This window comes from Dermacentor albipictus, chromosome 4 (assembly GCF_038994185.2).
Source record: "Dermacentor albipictus isolate Rhodes 1998 colony chromosome 4, USDA_Dalb.pri_finalv2, whole genome shotgun sequence".
Taxonomy (NCBI): Eukaryota; Metazoa; Arthropoda; class Arachnida; order Ixodida; family Ixodidae; genus Dermacentor; species Dermacentor albipictus.
Window position 1 is genome coordinate 48761814 of NC_091824.1, and position 17779 is coordinate 48779592.

Genomic DNA, 17779 nt, shown 5'->3' on the forward strand with positions numbered 1-17779 from the left:
CCGCTACAGGAATGATGTCAGAACGCACCAATAGGAGGCCGCCAGTTTCTCTCTTTATGAATTTCTTTTTTCTCGCGATTCTGGGAATCGCCGACTTGCGTAGAGTCGGTGAAGCGCTGTCACTCCCCCTTTTCAATTTTAAACTGAAGATAAGTGATAAATAGCTAAGTAAATCCTCTTTTACTGTCATATAAACGCAATTGATGATTTTAAAAAATTGTTTTACTGAGAATTTTAGTGTTATATGCAAGGAGGGTTATATGCGACGACCTTTGGGTGCAAGCGACAACGGGAACAGCGTAAACTAATGGAGGCTCTGGCAAGTGGAGAGAAAGGGATGAGAGAGTTAGTGCGAGAGATTCGAAGCCTGTTAAAAAACAAAACAAAGGCGGTGGGTCGTTAAGAGCAGGTTACAAAGCGCTCTAGCTATCAGAAATTTGATAGCTTATTGTATAACTGCAGCAACAACCGAGCTGCTTTAGCAAATGAACTCGGTCGGGCGAACGTGATTGTCTTAGTCTAAAATGAACTGAGCACACGCGAGGGTGTGATGGCATTTACATGGCTTTCTTCAACACCGGCAGCGTTCGATGATCCAGAACCGTAATCGGCACTTGACATTATTAGCAGCAATGGCAGATTTACGCAGGAGAAAATCGTTCAAGTTAAATGTTGGGGCGGGGAGGGGAGGCCGGCCTACTGGTCTGTCTGTTACCCCCCACGGAGCATGCTGCTAAAATAAACATCACACACCGGAAACGTCAAGTTGTTGCAGTTTTTGTTACTTTCCGCGTATCATTAAAAAAAAATCGCTCGCTGAGAGACAAGCGTACGCGACATCTCGGTGCGTTTAGTTTACTCCTTATCCATTCCGTACGGACGTACGGAGCAAAACACGATGTGTCGTTCAGATAAAAAAACTAAAAAAGAAGGCCGTTCATCCGGGTACTTGTTCCGGAGGCGCAAAAAGGTCCGCCATATTGGGACTGTGTATTTTGTTACTGCGTGCGACAGTGTTAGCCTAAGTGAACTAAGGGAAGTGCTCCGATGTTCGAAGTGATATGTCATGAAGTTGACAAGGTTTGTGTCTCGCCGAAGAGTGTCTGCCGATTGTGAATCGACGTAGTCTATGCGGAGAGATGGGCTTTCGATAGCTATAATGAGACGACGATTGAAGCCAAAGTGAGGACTCGCTCGTGAGAGCGATATTTTGGCTGTCCGGCTGTTTCCATTCCCGTCTTCGTGTCGACGACCGAGTGCAGACTCTGGTTCTGGATGTGTGCTGGTCAGCGTGGCTGAAGCGAATGAAGATGGAGCGCAGAAGTCGACGTGTGCCGTGCGAAACACTCAGGATTAACCATCACTGGACTGTTTGTTTACTTGTGACGTCCTGCTTCGGTATCGCCATGGGTAAGGTCGCATTCGCTGCTTTCCTAACACTTTAACGTGTTTCGTACCTTTCGACTCCTGTATATTCGCCCGTTCGGTGTGTTTTATTCGAGCCACGCGTCTTTTACGTAGTGCGTGAGCTGTAAAGTTCACACGACATCGTGGTTAGTGAAGGTCGCCTTATCGCACCGCTCGCAGGCAGCTTACGGGATACAGGCTGGCTGTTTTTGTGCGTGCGTGTAATTGTGTTCCCGGTGACTATTAATTCCGCAGGAAGACCCCGTGTCGTCGCTTTTGGATATTGTCTACCCGTGGTGTGACCCGTCGCCAGCGATCGCACGGGATTAATCGTCCCATTTCTTCGCGTATACTTATCAAGGCTGGAAGGGTCACGTGTGCTTTGCTTTTCTCCTTCAGGCGACGAGCGCCCTTTTGAGAAACTGGGCTAGCGGAACGGCTGTGAGAGCCCGCTGTGAATGATCCACCACGTAACCAGGAAAAGAGCTGGTATTGCCGTTATGCCCACGACGCTGTAGCGGCGGACACATTTGGGAGCGAGCATAGCCGTAGCCACAATCCAGAGTCCAGCGTCCCTACTGACGTAATCGTGCCGAAAAAAATCTCTTGTCCCCAGGCTTCGCCTGCACTTCCGCCTTCAAACATTGTGGTAGGGAGTTGCCGTCAAGGTTATATGTGAAGTTTTATATAACCTCCTTGGTTGCCGTGTTTGCTCGATCATCCCGTTGCCATGCTGCGGTTGATGGGTTTGTTGGGAATTCGTTAATGGGTTTGCTGGGTTTGTTGACGGCTCGGTGGGTCCCGCGCTCTCGCTTTCTTTTTTTTTTATTTTTAACTGCGGCTCGTGCCAGCACAGTAACCTTGAATTTGCATACGCCCCTTTTATCTTCAACACAGATACGCGATCGGTTTGTGTTGACGTCTGCGTTTTGTGTCCCCTCTGTTAACGACGTAAGATATGAGCGACTGCGCAGTGGCGAAATTTCGTTTTTTTTTCCGCAAATAAAATAGATTGTGCTACCCGTGAACTTGACGTTAGCGTAAACCACCAGGAACATCCTTGTTATTTTTACGGGTTGTTTTCTACTTATGATGTCAATAATAATAAAAAAGAAAGCGTCAATTGTTTCTGTCGCATTCTGACGTTGCTTTCCCGTGAAGCCGAATCGGTAGAAGCACGTGTTTAATAGATTTTAGTCGCTCGTCGAGAGATACTGTTAACCTAGCGGCTTCCGCTTGGGAACATTTCCTGGTGATTTTCTGAAAATTTAAACCATCTGCGCTGCACTCTTTCTCTCTCTCTCTTTTTTCGATTACCCGTGCCGAGCAGAAGTTTTCCTTTCTTTTTTTCCATTTTTTTTATAAAAAGAAAAATCTGCAGGAGCGTAGTGCTGCGCTGTCAGAAGCTTACCGACACCGTTTGGGTTGTTTTTCTATGAGAACGTTGGTCCACACTCGAGATATGGGAACACCTGAAAAAGTACTACACCCCAAGGCTGCGAAAATTCTGTGACCCAAAGGTGGATTTTTTTTTTTTTTGACATTTGAGGTATTCCTGACAAGTGTGGGCCCGAAATGTCTTTCTCTCTCTCCACATTTGTTGCGCTTGGAGAGAAATAAATTTTCTTAGCCAATGTTTCGCTTCCTGCGCTTACGCTCAGCAATGTGGCAGTCTGGGCACGTTAGTACTCCGTGTTTAAGAAATGTACAAGCGCGAGGAAAACGCGGACGAAAAAAAAGGCACACACACACGTGCATGCGTGTGTGTGTACCATTTTTCGTCCATGTTTTCTTGCGCTTGTACAGTTCCTAAACATGCACTCTGGTGCACCAAGACATAAGGATCTCGTGAGCTTTCGAAAGGACAAAATTACTAAATCGGTTTAATATGGTAAGGTGCTTTTTCAAAATTCTTATTTTTATTAGTTTCGCGGAAAAAAAAAACAAAGCAAAAGGTTTTACTGGAAAACAACGTCGCACTTTCCTGCCTTGTATATCGCGCCGAAATCTCTGCCCCGGCACGTCCGTGTGACGTCACTGACTTTAAAGTACGTGTTCCTAATGAGCCATTTTGGCGCAGCCAAATTTCTCCAAACTGGCTGGGTTGACCCTTCTGTTTGTCATAATGCTATGTAAGCGTTCCGTTTTTCTTTCCCCCCTCCATTTTTTTTTTTTTTTTGCTTGTAAGCAACGTAACTAGACCCGCGTGAACAATGTCAAAACTCGTGACGTCACTGCGAACTTTAGCGCTGTTACTCAAGGGCGGTGACGCCAGCAGTTTGGTTTGGTATTGCAGAAACCTTATAGTTTTGCTTAATATTTATGTTTAGCGTTAATTTAATAATTAAATGGGGGGAGGAGGGTTCAGTTGCCCAAGCCACACTGTAAGCTGAAGCTTCTGAGCGGGCTCGAGATTAATTTTGACCACCTGCATGTTTTTTAAACATGCCCATGTAATAAGTGCACAAGCGTTTTCACGTGTCTCTTATATTCGACTGCAGTCCGGGATTCGAATATGCAACCTGTGGTACTCGGTGGCAACATGTTGTAGTCACTGAGATGCTGTCGCATGCCTGCCCACTAAATTCACTTCAACTGGTCCACTCATTATCTGTGTGTTTCTGATTCAGCAGGACAGTTTTACAATCCTTCATGCACCAATTAATTATGCTCATTGAGAACTTATTTTGACCACATTCGTTAAGTCTTCAGAATTCTGAAAAGCCTTTAGCTGCAGAACAAAGTAAGGGTTTTCAATTCTTCACTGAGTTTGGCCAGGTTCACAGGATATGGATTCCATGTGGGAACGCCCTGTACAGGAATGTCAGATATGAGAAGATGAATTATTTCATTTCTAGCATACTTTGAAAGCACGTTATCCAACCACTTAAAGAAATGTGCCCGATGGAAAACATTGGGAAAAACAAAAGAACTGTGCCCGCTACACGATGATGTTACACTGAGAGAAATGACTCAGCCATGTACTTTCGAACTCTTTTGCTTTTGACTGAGGATCGCGGTGCCTGAAGGGGCTGTGTCTGTACGCTGCATGAGAAAGGCCTCTTACAGTTATTTTCAATTATTCCCATCTTGCATCAGTATGCTCCATTACATCCTTGTAAATTTCCTAACCTGGTCCAAATGCAAACCTGGTAATTTCCATTGAACTTTATTCCACTCTCAACTACGTTTCCATCCCCTTGGCACCCTTTCTATTACTCCATTAAACCGCTGGTTATCTTCCTTTTGCATTACATGGCTTCTCGAACCTCACCTCTCCCTCTTAACGCAACTAAAATATTGGCTTTCAACGTTAGCCCTCTTAATTCATATTGCCATCTTTCTGGCTCCTAATGGACAGTGTGTACTTTATCCGGATAGTCCAGAGCAGTTTATGTGCGAGGTGCCGAGCTTCTCATTCTTCTAGAGATTGCCAGACTCAATGGCAACTTGCAAATATCTATGTTTTGACGGCGTTAATCGAGTGTGACAAGAGCTTGGCACAAGTTCGCGAAAGCTGCACACATTGCCACATCTGACCCAACTGCGTTATCAGTCTTACTTGTTGCAAGTCAATTGTAGGGCTAAAGTCAATTACACTCAGGCTTCATCAATTTGATAAACTGACATAGGTCAGTGTAAAGGATTCAGAAAAGCGGTAAATAATTATCCTGGTTTTTCTTTTCTTTTTTTGTCCGTAAGTTTACATTGTTGCTTGTAGATTGTGACTGTGTAATATTACATCTGCAGTTGTGGAACTGCTGTTGCTCGTGTAACTAGTTCTTGTCATTACAATGCATGATGTGTGTGTTACCGATGCCTGTGCTCGCTCAACTGTTTGCTTCATGAAGTAAAAGACGGCAGATGCTTTTCGGCATTGAGCAACTGCCGAGTTGGTGATGCAATAGCAACGCACCTAATACCAATACGTAAAGCATTTAACAATTATGCACTGATATGCAATTTGGAACATGTTGACACAGCTAGGACAAATTATTCGGCTTCATGTTTTAGGATGCAAGGTTTATTTTTGTTCACCGTCATCACCCTGATGCCTCTGACTGTTTTGTGCCCTTCTTCATTAGGTGTTCCTCGATCGTTGCCAGTGTCTTGTCACTGCAGCATGTACCTTTTGTATTCATACCATTGTCTGCCACTTTGAATGTCTTCAAGCGCATGACTACAACTAGGTTAGTCAAGAAGCGTTGGTCTTCAAGTTCAAATGAAAACGGAAGCAACATTATGGAGTAGCATAATCAATTACACACAGCAGGTGTCAAGCTAGAACGTTTTCTTGGTTGCTTCACTTTTTTCATTGCACATTTGTATGGCAGTGGCTGTCTGAAAGTAACAAATGCTCTTTGTGTGTCAGCTGTATCACAATGATGGAAACTGGTTGGGTTCATGTAATATCTGCCTGTCTGTGTTGGAGGTTTATGTATTGAGGGCAAATCTCAACATGGCTAGCCTAGATAGTGAATATGCATGTGCTAGCAGCTGTGCTTGTTTTGTTGCAGCTGTACGCTTAGGCTACAATGGTTTAGTGGCTCAGATCAAACGTTGCACTTACGTCAGTAGCTTCGGGAGCTGTGTACTGTAATGATACTTTTTTTCTGCCTTAGTCATTGGCTTGGATGCTGCACCTATTTCCACTATCGACAAGTCTGCATGATAGGTGACAAGAAAAAAAAAAACTGAAATTGATAGCTGCAAAATATGGACCCTAAAAATATTGATCATTACAATATAAGGCCCTAGTTCTTAATTTGGGAGAGCTATGATATACAAGGCACCAATAGGGTTGCCAAGTGTCTCAAATTTAATGGGACAGTCCAGAAAATTTTAAATAAATCTTCCATGTCCAGGCTTGCCTCAGTTAGGACGGGCAAATGCCCCAACTTTTGCTTTTTTTCTACTGAATAACAATGACCAAGCCATGCAGCTTTATCTTTATAAAGCTTGACAGCGTGTATGCACACTCTTCTCTTTTGTCTTCTGTTGCACAGTTAGAAACATAAAAGCAGTTTCGTCTTTGTTGTGGTTCTAGTTCTGTTGTAGGCTCTGAGTGTTCACACCACCTCTATTTGTCAGCATCATCATCATCAGCCTGGTTGCACCCACTGCAGGGCAAAGGCCTCTCCCATACTTCTCCAACTACCCGAGTCATGTGCTAATTGTGGCCATGTTGTCCCTGCAAACTTCTTAATCTCATTCGCCCACCTAACTTTCTGCCGCCCCCTGCTACGCGTCCCTTCCCTTGGAATCCAATCCGTATCTGTATCCAGTCTATCTGTATTGGTAGCCATATTAGCCAGGCAACTACTGCACCCTTTTGTTGTACGTTGCAGCATGATAGGGTTAAACAAATTTGGGGAACATTATTGCATGGACAGACTGGCACTGAAAGGGTCAGCAGCCTTCGCCGTCCTGACTTCTGCCTAACTAGAGAGTTAGCTAGCTTTAGCCCCGAAGCTACTAGCCACTCCTGAATATACTCACAGCAATGTTGCATTCTGTATAAATCCTCAAATTTTATCACATACGCGAGTTTGAATAGAATGTTTGTGAGTCATAAGTGTTCAATAATTTGGTGCTAGGTATTTTCAAGTATCATACCTGTTGCTGGTAATGTAAGCTTACCATTAATATTTTAGAGCTTCTTGCATCAAGTCTTTGTTGGTCGACCAATGCAACCAATAGAGCACAGCTATTCCTGTTGCAGGAAGCATAGTTGCTTCATAAAAGAAACATCGTGCAGTCATTTAAGGACACTTTAGTCTCTGTCTTTCTGCATCTTGATTTAGGCACAATCTTGCTTCCTCGTTGGAGCAACCATGTTTACATTGGTAACACCATCGGTAGTATTATTTAGTTCGTTCCTATTATGCTATGGCCAGTTTTTTTCAATACTATGTGGCATATACTACCCAAGAAAGCAGCATTGTCATTGTCGATATACTTACGTAAACTGCGGTATGAAGTCCTCTCACAGGAATTTGCAATTACTTCTGTCTAGCATGAGCTATGATATATCCATTATCCATATTCACTCTAATCCATACTTTCATCTTCCTATTTCTTAATGTTACACTCAGCATTTATTTCTTGTCATTGTTGCGATCACACCAATTGTGATTACATTTCACCGTGTAATTTATGAGTTTGCAAACCTTGAATAGGCGATCACTATTATGCAGTTCCTTGAGTCCTTGTCTTTATTTCTGATCTCTTGGGGGTGAATTGCTGTGAAATTTTCGAACAGTATGGAAAGCCTAGTTTCTGATAGTGTAGATGCAACCTCAGTGCAAAATTTTTCATTCGAAATGTTAGCTGATGCGTCGTGAAAAGCTAGGAAAAATGGATGTTTTTATACCAAAACTAAAAATAAAAATGCTACCATTACCACTTGTCTGAAATGCCGCAGAACCTATAGCACTGAGAACCAATGTGGTTTCTTGGCATCACCTCTGAGATTAGGCGGCACCCACTGCACTCCGAAAACCTCATAAGCTTTGGTCTGGAATTTGCATCACATCCACAAACCACCAGGTGCATGTGTCATCAGCTTAGGTGCTATTTAAAGGCTGTTCATAAGAAAACTCGGAAATCGCAAGCCCTGCAGCTTCGCCAAGATTGCTTCAACAATGTAAACTACCCATTTTAACCTATTTAGCCAAAGTGAAATTTCATTACCGTTGGCTTTAAAAAAGTGAGAAATGTCCGTATTTGGTTTAGTACTTGAAGGGCAATTATTTTTTCCAAATATTTGTTTGATTGAGTTGGAAGTTTTCACTATTTATGTGCCCCTGTTTAACATATTTCTAAAATGCTTGTGTGCATCATAACTAACTTTTCTTTGGCACAGTCCTGAACGTGTAATAACGTAGAGAAAAAAAAAATCCCGATCTCAAGCCTCTTCACTTACAAAGACAAAATTCAACTTTGAATTGAAAAGTGCAGTTAAGGTCATAATGCCATATTGATTCTGTTCCAATTCTTTTCTTTTTCGCACTTTGTCAGCAGTCCAAGCTGTACTTCTTCTATGTTAAGCACAAGGATTGGCTGGTCGTAGTTTGGTGGATGGTAAGAATGGAATGGAATAGAGCAAAAGAAATCGGGGAATTGCACTGCAAAGTGTAGGGTCGTAGGTTCGATTCCTCGCTCTGGTGGTTGCGTTTCAGTGGTCGCAAAATGTAAAAGCTCATGTACTTAGATTCGGGTGTGCTTTAAGTAATCTCAGGTGGTCCCCCACTGTAGCATCGTCCCTCATAAATCCTTCTCTTACCTTGGGACATTAAACACCATATTTTGAATTGAATGGCATGTGGTTGCCCACTATGACCCTCGCAGTGCTTTTGTTTTGACATGTTTGTTGTCCTAGCCACTGTGTGAGTTGTATCTCCTTCATTTGCAGTGTACACATTTGCATGCACAACTTGTTTTTGCCGCATCTGCCCAGTAGTGACAAGAAAAGACCTATGGGCATTGAGGTTTGGGTAAATTGAACATTCCATTTACTTAATGTGGCTCCAGTTCACTTTAGGGTACAGTGTATCGCTCTTGGACGACCACTTTGCCGAAGGCTCTGTCATATATGTCGGGATGTATATGCCACGTTCCGTGAGCACTCGTAAAAGAGTAATTTTCCTTCTCATAATGCTTGCAGCCAATAATTAGTTTGTGCCTGCACTTTGAGTTGGTGATTCAATTGTTTCTTTACGAAGCAATGCAGCAGGACAACGCGATGCACAAATAATATTTGATTGCTCTATGGTAAACTCAATATAGGAAATGCACAAAGTATCTTCTAACCACCTTTACCTGACACCTTGACATGTTTACAAAGCAGTCTCCAGTGCTTTGAAGTAAGAGTTATTTAAATTTGACACTTTTGACTGAATGAGGTGCCTGGCTTTTTGGTACAGCCGTGAGCCCCGACCGGCCGCCACCCAGCCTGATGCGGTGCGAATACTACAACGAGACGTTGTGCCAGGGCTCACCAGGTGCTGATGGCCTGCCCCTTCCGGGCTGCAATGGCTCCGAGGAGTGCCGGCCAGGGGAGAATGAGAAGGGCAACCTCTGCTATGTCCTCTGGCAGAACAACAGCGGCGTGCTCAGTGTCAAGCTCAAAGGCGAGTAGCATGGCTGTCTTGTGCGCTCGCGGAGGAAGAGGATGGCGCTAGCTGCAGACAAATGTAGCCTTGCCAAAGCATGCCGGCTATGGCTCCACCCGAGCATCTCCTTTTAACGTGTAGGGATAAACATACATGAAAATACACAGTTCATCGCAGAATGTAGAGATGGAACGTTATCACTCAACCAAGTTTACCACGTGGACAGCTTGTTCTGGCTGTGAGGGTGTGTTGTTGTTTCTTGTCTTCATGTGTCCTTGTTCTTGCTTGCGCTGTACCTTTGTAAGGTCTTGCGCATAAAAGAAAGGTGCATAATGCCTCAAGAGTAATACTTGTCATTTTTCGTATAACTAACAGAAAACTTGGCTTGTGAAATTGGAGTTATGTGTACAAGGGAAAAGTGTTGAAGACCTGTGGGCTTCTGTTTTAATGCACCGCTGCTACTCACCCTAGTCTCGTTCCTTTTTTCTTGCCTGCTAAATTTGGTGGGCTATGTTCGTGTGCAAAACCAGAAGTCGTTGAGGGCCTGGGTTTGTTACCAGCTAAAGGGTCTATAGACTAATTTGGTGTGCCCTTTAAAGGGACACTAAAAGGAGAAATGATTCTAGCTGTGCTTGTAAATCATACTTCCACAATACCAGGAAAGGCAGTCCTAGTGTGAGAAGATGCTTGGTAAGCTAGAAAATGCTGACAAACGAAAGTCGGGTGGCAATGCTGTTTTGGATGTTCCCGTACCAGCTCGCCATGATGTCATAGGTTTTGACGGCCTCCGCTCCTTCCTAATTTTTTATTGGGAAAGATTGACTGCATTGTATTAAAATATAGCTAGACTGATATCAGCAAATTTCAAAAACGTTTACTGAGCTGGAACTACCAAAATACGAAAAAGTACTTTGAAATCTGTGATGTCACACTAATGTAATGATGGTGGGATAATGGGGCAAAATTCTAAAATTCAAATTTCAACTTCAGTTTTTTGTTCTGATAATCAATTTAGTACTGCGAGATTAATTAAATAAGTTTTGAAAGAACGTTTGATCAGTATAAACTTAGTTGATGTTTCTCGTTTGTGTCAGTTTAACAGTGGACAGTACTGTCAAGTTACAGATCATGCTAGAGGAATATTTTTTATTCAGCTACGTCCAGCGCTCTTTATCTTGTTGGAGAGCTGTTGTAGAATCAGTTTCTTTAGTTTCATAGGCTTCTCTTGTGCCACATGGAAAAGTGTTTAGTCGTCCTGGCATAAGGGGAGTGGCTGGGGGTGTGTGGGTGTCCCAAGGTGTGTTCGGGAAGTGGGCGTTGCAGGATGATGGGGCGAGCACCCCTGCCTCGTGAGTGAACTGCACGTCATGCTTACTTCCTTCCCTTAATCAATCTGGGCAGTGGGAGAAGACGCAGTTCCTTGTCTACTTGCTACGTCACAGGATTCCGAAGGATGCCTTAGCGGCGCGTATATTTTTGCATGTTTATTGTGTCTTGTGAAAGGTACAGTAGGCATCCGCTTTCTAAACGTAGCACAAAGAAGGTAAAAAAGAAACCCATACAAGTTCCTCAGGAATAAACCTTCACAGTTAGAGAAAAGCTCTTCCACTTGAGCTAATCTGTCTAGTATTTGGTAGGATGTGAGCAGATATAGTCAAATGCCTTTATAACAGTGGACTGCCAAAATCCTTCGTTATGCAAGTCATTTCATTTTAAAGAGTGTGCATCGTGCTGCTTGCATTGGAGCAGGCTAAGTGCATTTAGCATAAGAAAGGCTTTATTGAACATGAATTTAGGAGATACATAGTGAAAGATGCTGGAAATTCTCTTCTGCACACTTCACCTGACTTAATGAGCAACCACAGTGAAACCCAGGAATGACACCGAGTACAGCTGGAAAAAAATTGAATGTCTATTGCCTCTCTTGTCATCAAACTTATAGGTTCATCTGCAGGTTCTACATCACTTTGCTACTTCGTTACCCTTTGCCTTCCGTAAGTTTCGAGTAGATCATCACGTTGGTGGGACGGGTTGGAGTGGGCTGGGATGGGGGCGTCGTATCAGTTACTATGAATATCGCATCTTCCCATGCGGTCTTTGTTTTGGAGTTGACTCTGTGTGCTCCTTATTTGCACCACAGTTCGTTGCCAGCTACGGAGGGAACTGGTGACACTGCTTTGTGCATTTGTTACAAAGCAACAAATCGGCCATGAAATCATTCCTTGTAAGTTCACTGTGGAAGTGTTCACAATACACATGAAAAAAGCAGTGTGGCCGGAATGTGCTGACTCTTTCATTTTACAGGTCATTTCATTATGTAGGTGTTCATTGTAAAGGCATTCAGCTGTAGATGCTGTCAGCATTGCAACGCCCTCCCGGTAACAGCTCCCTCAGAGTGAGACCCAAGAGAAGTTGACATAATATGTGCTGCTGGGCTAGTTGATTCACGATTCAAGCTTAAGAATAGTGTAATGTAAGGCACAGACATTAAGATAAGAACAAGCACCATCTTTTTTTTTTTTCTGTCACTTTCTTTTCAAAACGTGGTAAAAATAAATGGAATGAATAGCTCTCTCCTTAGTGCCATGGCTTACTTGAAGGTAGTAAAATAGATCTGTGAGAGCTGTTAGCTTTTTGTTTTTGTTTGGTCTAACTGCATAACACGTTACTAAGTTCAGAGTATGGTCAGATTTTCATAGCCCATGAGCTTGTATAGGCTTATACTTCAGACTGCTCCTTCAAGCATGAGAACAAAATAATTGTAGAGCATGAATTATTTCCTGTTTTAATAGTCGTTCTTCAAATGCATTGTTTGCCACTGTATATTTTCATAGACTGTTGACACAATTCTTGGTCATGCTTATTGTGCAGCAGCACTCAGTTTGCCCTTGAGTCAATAGATCATTGGTTCAAGGGCATTCAGAATGCCCCTGTGGCACTGGTATAAAAAAAATGCAGTGAAAATTTTTTTACTTCATTAAAAGCCTTCTTTTTTTTTTATTGAAATATGCAAGACAGCCTCAGTGCAGCATCTTGTGTTTTAAACATGCATGAAAGCATACAATAATTCGGAAGTTATTGATTCTGTAACTCTTATAAATGACACAGAAACTGGAATGCTGGGAAACAGTGCCCAAGCAGGTATCCAGGTGTGATAGCAAGATCAGCCTGCATGCTATGGGTTTGGGATCTGCATCATGTCCATTTACCACCAGATGCCTGTGTTGTCTGTAAAAGAGCCACTTAAAGGCTGGTAATCAAACAACTAGGCAATTACAATCCCCATGGCTTTGCTGAAATTAGTTAAATTGTCTGTACTACTTACTGGCTTATAACCACTTCAGTTATAGTGACATTTTGTTAATGTTATACTTTAAAGGGGCACTAAAGAGATAAATTATTTGAGCTGTGTTAGTAAATTCCCCTTGTAAAATACCAAAAAAGCCACTCTTGTCACGATAAGACACTTGGTAAGCCAGAACAGCCACAAAAACAAAAGACCTATGGCAACGCCGCCTTAAAATTCCTCCACCATCATGGATTTTGGCACTGTTGGCTTGGGCCTGGTTAAATATTTATGTGTTAAGATAGATTACATTGTATTCATTGAAAAAGACCCAAAGACTGTAGTTTCATGAACTTTTACTGAACAACAACGGCAAAAATGGAAAAAAAAAAAACTTCACAATCCATGACGTCACACTGATGTATCGGCCCTGCAGTTTCATCGCAGAATTGACAAATTAAACTTTGACTGTCATTTTCTCTCCTAATGATAAACCTAGTGTCATTTTGAAGTCAGTGAAAGTAGAGTTCTTTAACAATGCTTTATCAATATGGACTGATTAAGTGTTTTGCTTCAGTGTCCCTTTAAAGGGGCCTTGAACCACCCTTTGGGCTTGGTGAAATAACATAGTCCGCAGGTAGCATACGCTGCTGTGAACATCTCAGCCAAGTTTTGTTGTCGTATGCGGTGCGTGGAGCTCACAAGCAGAGTGCAAATCACCTTTCTCTCAAACGCTCTCTTTTCAAACAAAAGCCTCCTCCTCACTCTCTTCTGGACGCTTTATTTCATAATAAAATGGATTCCCGTACACAGCTGCTATTGGTAGTTGCAGTCAGCTGTGCAATGTAGATACCCCGGCCGCCGCGGGGTGCTGACATGAGTCCACTGGCTAAGTGCTCTGCAGTTCGCTGAGAACAACCGCGTTTGGCTTACGTTTAGCGCGTCATAGGTATGAAAATCGGAAGTCGAGGCGTCTACGTTAACATCCAAAATGGAATTTCAACTGTGCGCTGCGGTGACATTTAAAAGGCACAACCACAGTGATATGTGATATTGTTGTGAGCACGCCCAACTCCGCCGTAGCCTTTGCAGTGCAAGGCAATGAAGAAGGAACGGGAGCACAGCGGAGGCTGTATTTGATAGCCTAGTAACTCCGCTTCTGTTGAATGCATTGAAGTACTTTTTGCACCAAAGTATTTTTGAAATAGCCCTGTTTTCACTTCAAATTATTTTCTCCACTTCGATAAAAAGTGGTTCAGGGCTGCTTTAAAGAAGTACTGACAAAATATTTGTCTTGTTTTTACTGGGTAGCTGTCGACCCAGCAAATGTGCTATGAATCCTGCAGTCCTCGGGAATGCAACAAACAATTAATTATGTTACTGTTTATGCAAACAGTTCGAAACGCACCAAATGCAGCATGGCTTTGGACGTGAAGCAGGAGACTTATCACATGACCAGAGCCTGAACTGATGGTCTCGTGATACTAGAAACTACTGATGTGTACACACACACTATGACCGTGCTTCCGAAAGCCATTCAGCATGTGACAGTATAATAGGGGAGAGAAGGTCCCCCCGCCTTTCTAAGAGGAGCACACAATTATAAGGCCCAATTTGGCGGCCTTTGGCGACATGTTCATATGGCCCTCAACCAATGCACCAAGCCGACTGGCACCCACTTGAGTTGTTTGTGATCCCATATGGCTACCGCCTCTAGTTTGGCAACGTAATAGTCTCCTGCTTCAAGTTTGAAGCCATGGTACACTTAGTGTGTTTTGTTAACTGATTGACTAAAAATTGATGTAAAATGAATTATTTGGGGAACTCTTGAGGAATTGAGGCTTCATACCATAGTTATGGAGTGTATAACTATCGAAACAAGAAAAAAAGAAAGTCGTCACACAAAATTTTTCCGTTTGTACTTTCAGAAAAGGTGGAAAAGAGTAAAGACCATTGCTCTCTTTGGCCACATTTTGGATCGCTCACGTTCAGAGATGTTTAACCTTCAGTGCATATTGATTTGCATGAGCCAACGTACATTGTGCCAATCACTACACTGAGTGGATCACATCACATAGTGAAAGTACCCCTAAATGTAGTGAGCCATGTAGCCTGTCCTCAACTTGGGCCATACTGCTTAGTTTCATTCGATGTAGGAATATGCAACAATGCATCAAGTTGCTTGAGAGCATTCTTTTAAAACCCTTGATTTCAACATTCTGTGTTTTCCTTATATTACTTTTTCTTGTGAAGAACTTTGGGTTGTGCAGGTGGTAATACTAAAGGAGGGGGGAAGCAGAAAATGGGGGGAAGGTTAGGCCATGATTCAAGTCGGTTTGTAATTGCTTTCACATTTGGTTTCACAGCCTGTGTCTGTGCACCGCTGTGTTCCGGAAGCAAAGCTTTTACCAAAGGGAATTTGTGATACTGTCTTCCTCATCATTATGAATAAAACAACCGTGAATTAAAAAGGTGCGATTTTTTATTCATTCAAGAACAAAAACAGTCATCCAAGAGAAGGTAGCATAGAGCTGCAATAGAAACCCATACCAGTTCTTCAGTTAAGCAAATGTCACAATTGGAGCAGAGTCCATCCTTGTCTGTGGATGGCACGGAACGCCATAGTCTTTCCGAGGCAGTTGCTCTACCTACAGCTAACGGGCAGGCTCATTGATGGTAGGACAAAAATGAACAGTTCAGATCTCTTATTCAGTTAATTTGCTGTCGTGCCCGGAGGAAACATTTGCATAGGCATGGAAAATGCAGTCAAAGATGGATTAGGTGGCAGCAGAGATTGGGAAACTTGCAGGCACAGGACATACCCACCTGCTGCAATACAAGGGGTGTAATTGGAGATTGCTTCAAGATGCCTTTTTCTTGTAGTGGACATAGAATAGGCTGGTCATGATGATGGTCATGTGGTAGAGTGTGCCACTTCTGCTATGACTCCACAATACCTTTTAAAGACTTTCTGTACAAACTGTGCTGTGTAAGGAAAAAAAAAATGATGAGATCGTGTGAAATAACATTGCCTATACTACACAGGTGCCATGTCTCATGCTTTCTGTTTTCGTGGTCTTGTGTGCAGGTTGCTGGGTGGGAAACAACCATGACTGCAGTAAGAGCCAGCATTGTGCGGAGACGCGACGAGAGCCGAGTGTGCAGCTTCTTTTCTGCTGCTGCGAGGGCGACCTCTGCAACACTAACCTGAAGCCCTCTGGCGTGTACACTTCAAACTCGCTTTGTAAGGCGCCTCGGAAAGGCTGTGGCATTTTTGGCCCATGGCACATTGATGAACATGGCATGCCGATTTTTGTGCATGTTTGTGTATGTGTCGTGTGCGTTTGTGTGTGCATTGCATCAAAGGAGTACTGGCATGAAATTTACGACTTACCATTTTTTTGTGTGTTAAAATGAAGGTCCAAACGTACTGCAAAGTGGCAGGGTTCATTAAATAATTTCCAATAATACTTGTTTCTGCGAGCCAGGTTCACTTTCAGCACCCAAAGGTGGATGCACCATGATGTTTCGATACAGGGGATTGTGCTTCGTTCCTGTTGGCACAGCCAGAAGAAATGAACGCGACTTTTGTAGTGATTGGCGAGAGTTTAATAAAAAGGCTTAGCAAGTTATTGCCCCCTCTTCCCCCCATTCCGTGGGCAATAAAAAATTTTTCCTAGTTGTTTAAGACTTCTTTTTTTAAATGTTATTAAGCATAATGTCCTTTAGCATGCTTTGTTGAGGCTTTGGACGGCCTTGAAAACCCATTGTTTTTCTTAAAAGCTGCTGTGAGCACTTAGTGACAAACATTTGGTCAAATAAAGATCGTGGTGACTCTCTGCACTCTCTATTTAACTCTGTGTCACCCAGTTGAGCGTGACTTCGAATTGAGAATTCACTCGAGCACCTTTGCTTTTTCCTCAGTTCGTCCAAATGGAAGAATGATTATCAATCTGTTTGCTACGTCGAGGCAGTTTCCCTAAATAATTTGGCTTGATTAAAAGTATATATTGCTTTGACTTCAGCTGCCTGTAACATGATCTTGTGTAGAAAACTCTTGAAATTTGTGTTTGTGTGAGAAAAAGGACACAGCCTCTTAAAGAAGGACTTGTAGCAGACGACACACGAAAGCTCCAAGTGCCATAGAATTTCGTACAATGGGACCAGGGTGGCGATTTGGGCAACTTGGTTAGGCATAGTGAACTTGTTCTACCCCACTGTGAGACACGGACACAAGGAGGAGGAGTGCAGGACACACAAATAGCTTCATGTGTCCTGTGCACATCTTCCAACTTTTAAGGTTTTATTGTAAAATGTTTGATTTATTGCAGAATGTTTGCGATTTTTGCATTGATGCAAATAGTTTGCACAATTTTTTATTGGCACATATTTTAACGCAAACCCCCTCCTTCCCCTGCACCCTCCCCTTACATAATGTCCACCCCCCTAAAAAAATTTCTGGGGAGAACCCTGTTATATATTCAAATAATGTTTAGTATCTTTAACAAACTTCAGTGTTTTTCAGTTGCCATTTTCGTTTTTCCTTTTTTTTTTTTATTCTCAGCTTGGCAGGTCTGCCTGTGCCCTTTCTTGTGTTCGTGTCTGTCAGTGCTAGAACTTCTCTTACAAGAATCTCTGGAATTAATCAGTTGGATTGCGTATGCCTGCACTGGTGGACCGGTGGCTACGAGGTTTTTGCTGCTGACCATTAGGTTGGCCACTGTGGCCACATTCTCATTGGGGCAGATTGCAAAAACACTTACGAACTTGGATTCACACGATACAATGTGGGCTCACACAATGTGGAACAGAACTTGGATTCAGCTCTGCATTGAAGAACCCCAGGTGGTCGCAATTATTCTAGAGTGCTCTACTACCACACCCCGCTATAGCCCCAGTGGGGCTTTAGGATGCTAAACCCAATCAGTTAATCAGTCAATCAATTGCTCTGTGGAGCACTCGCATGTTTTGT

General features: G+C 42.9%; 1 protein-coding gene across 4 annotated transcripts in view; it reads left to right on the top strand.

The window, feature by feature from the left end:
* Positions 1-310: 310 nt before the first annotated feature.
* Positions 311-17779, top strand: part of put (activin A receptor type 2 punt) — a 51646-nt gene continuing 34177 nt past the window's right edge. The window contains exons 1-3 of one of the 4 annotated variants that reach the window (XM_065448422.2): positions 311-1410; positions 9333-9539; positions 15896-16051. In XM_065448422.2, coding sequence (XP_065304494.2) covers positions 1305-1410; positions 9333-9539; positions 15896-16051 — 469 coding nt within the window. In that variant the 5' untranslated portion in view covers positions 311-1304. Of the gene's footprint in view, positions 1411-1469; positions 2057-3178; positions 3299-9332; positions 9540-15895; positions 16052-17779 lie in introns of those variants that run through there. The other 3 variants (XM_065448423.2, XM_070536928.1, XM_070536927.1) reach the window with 3 other exon arrangements.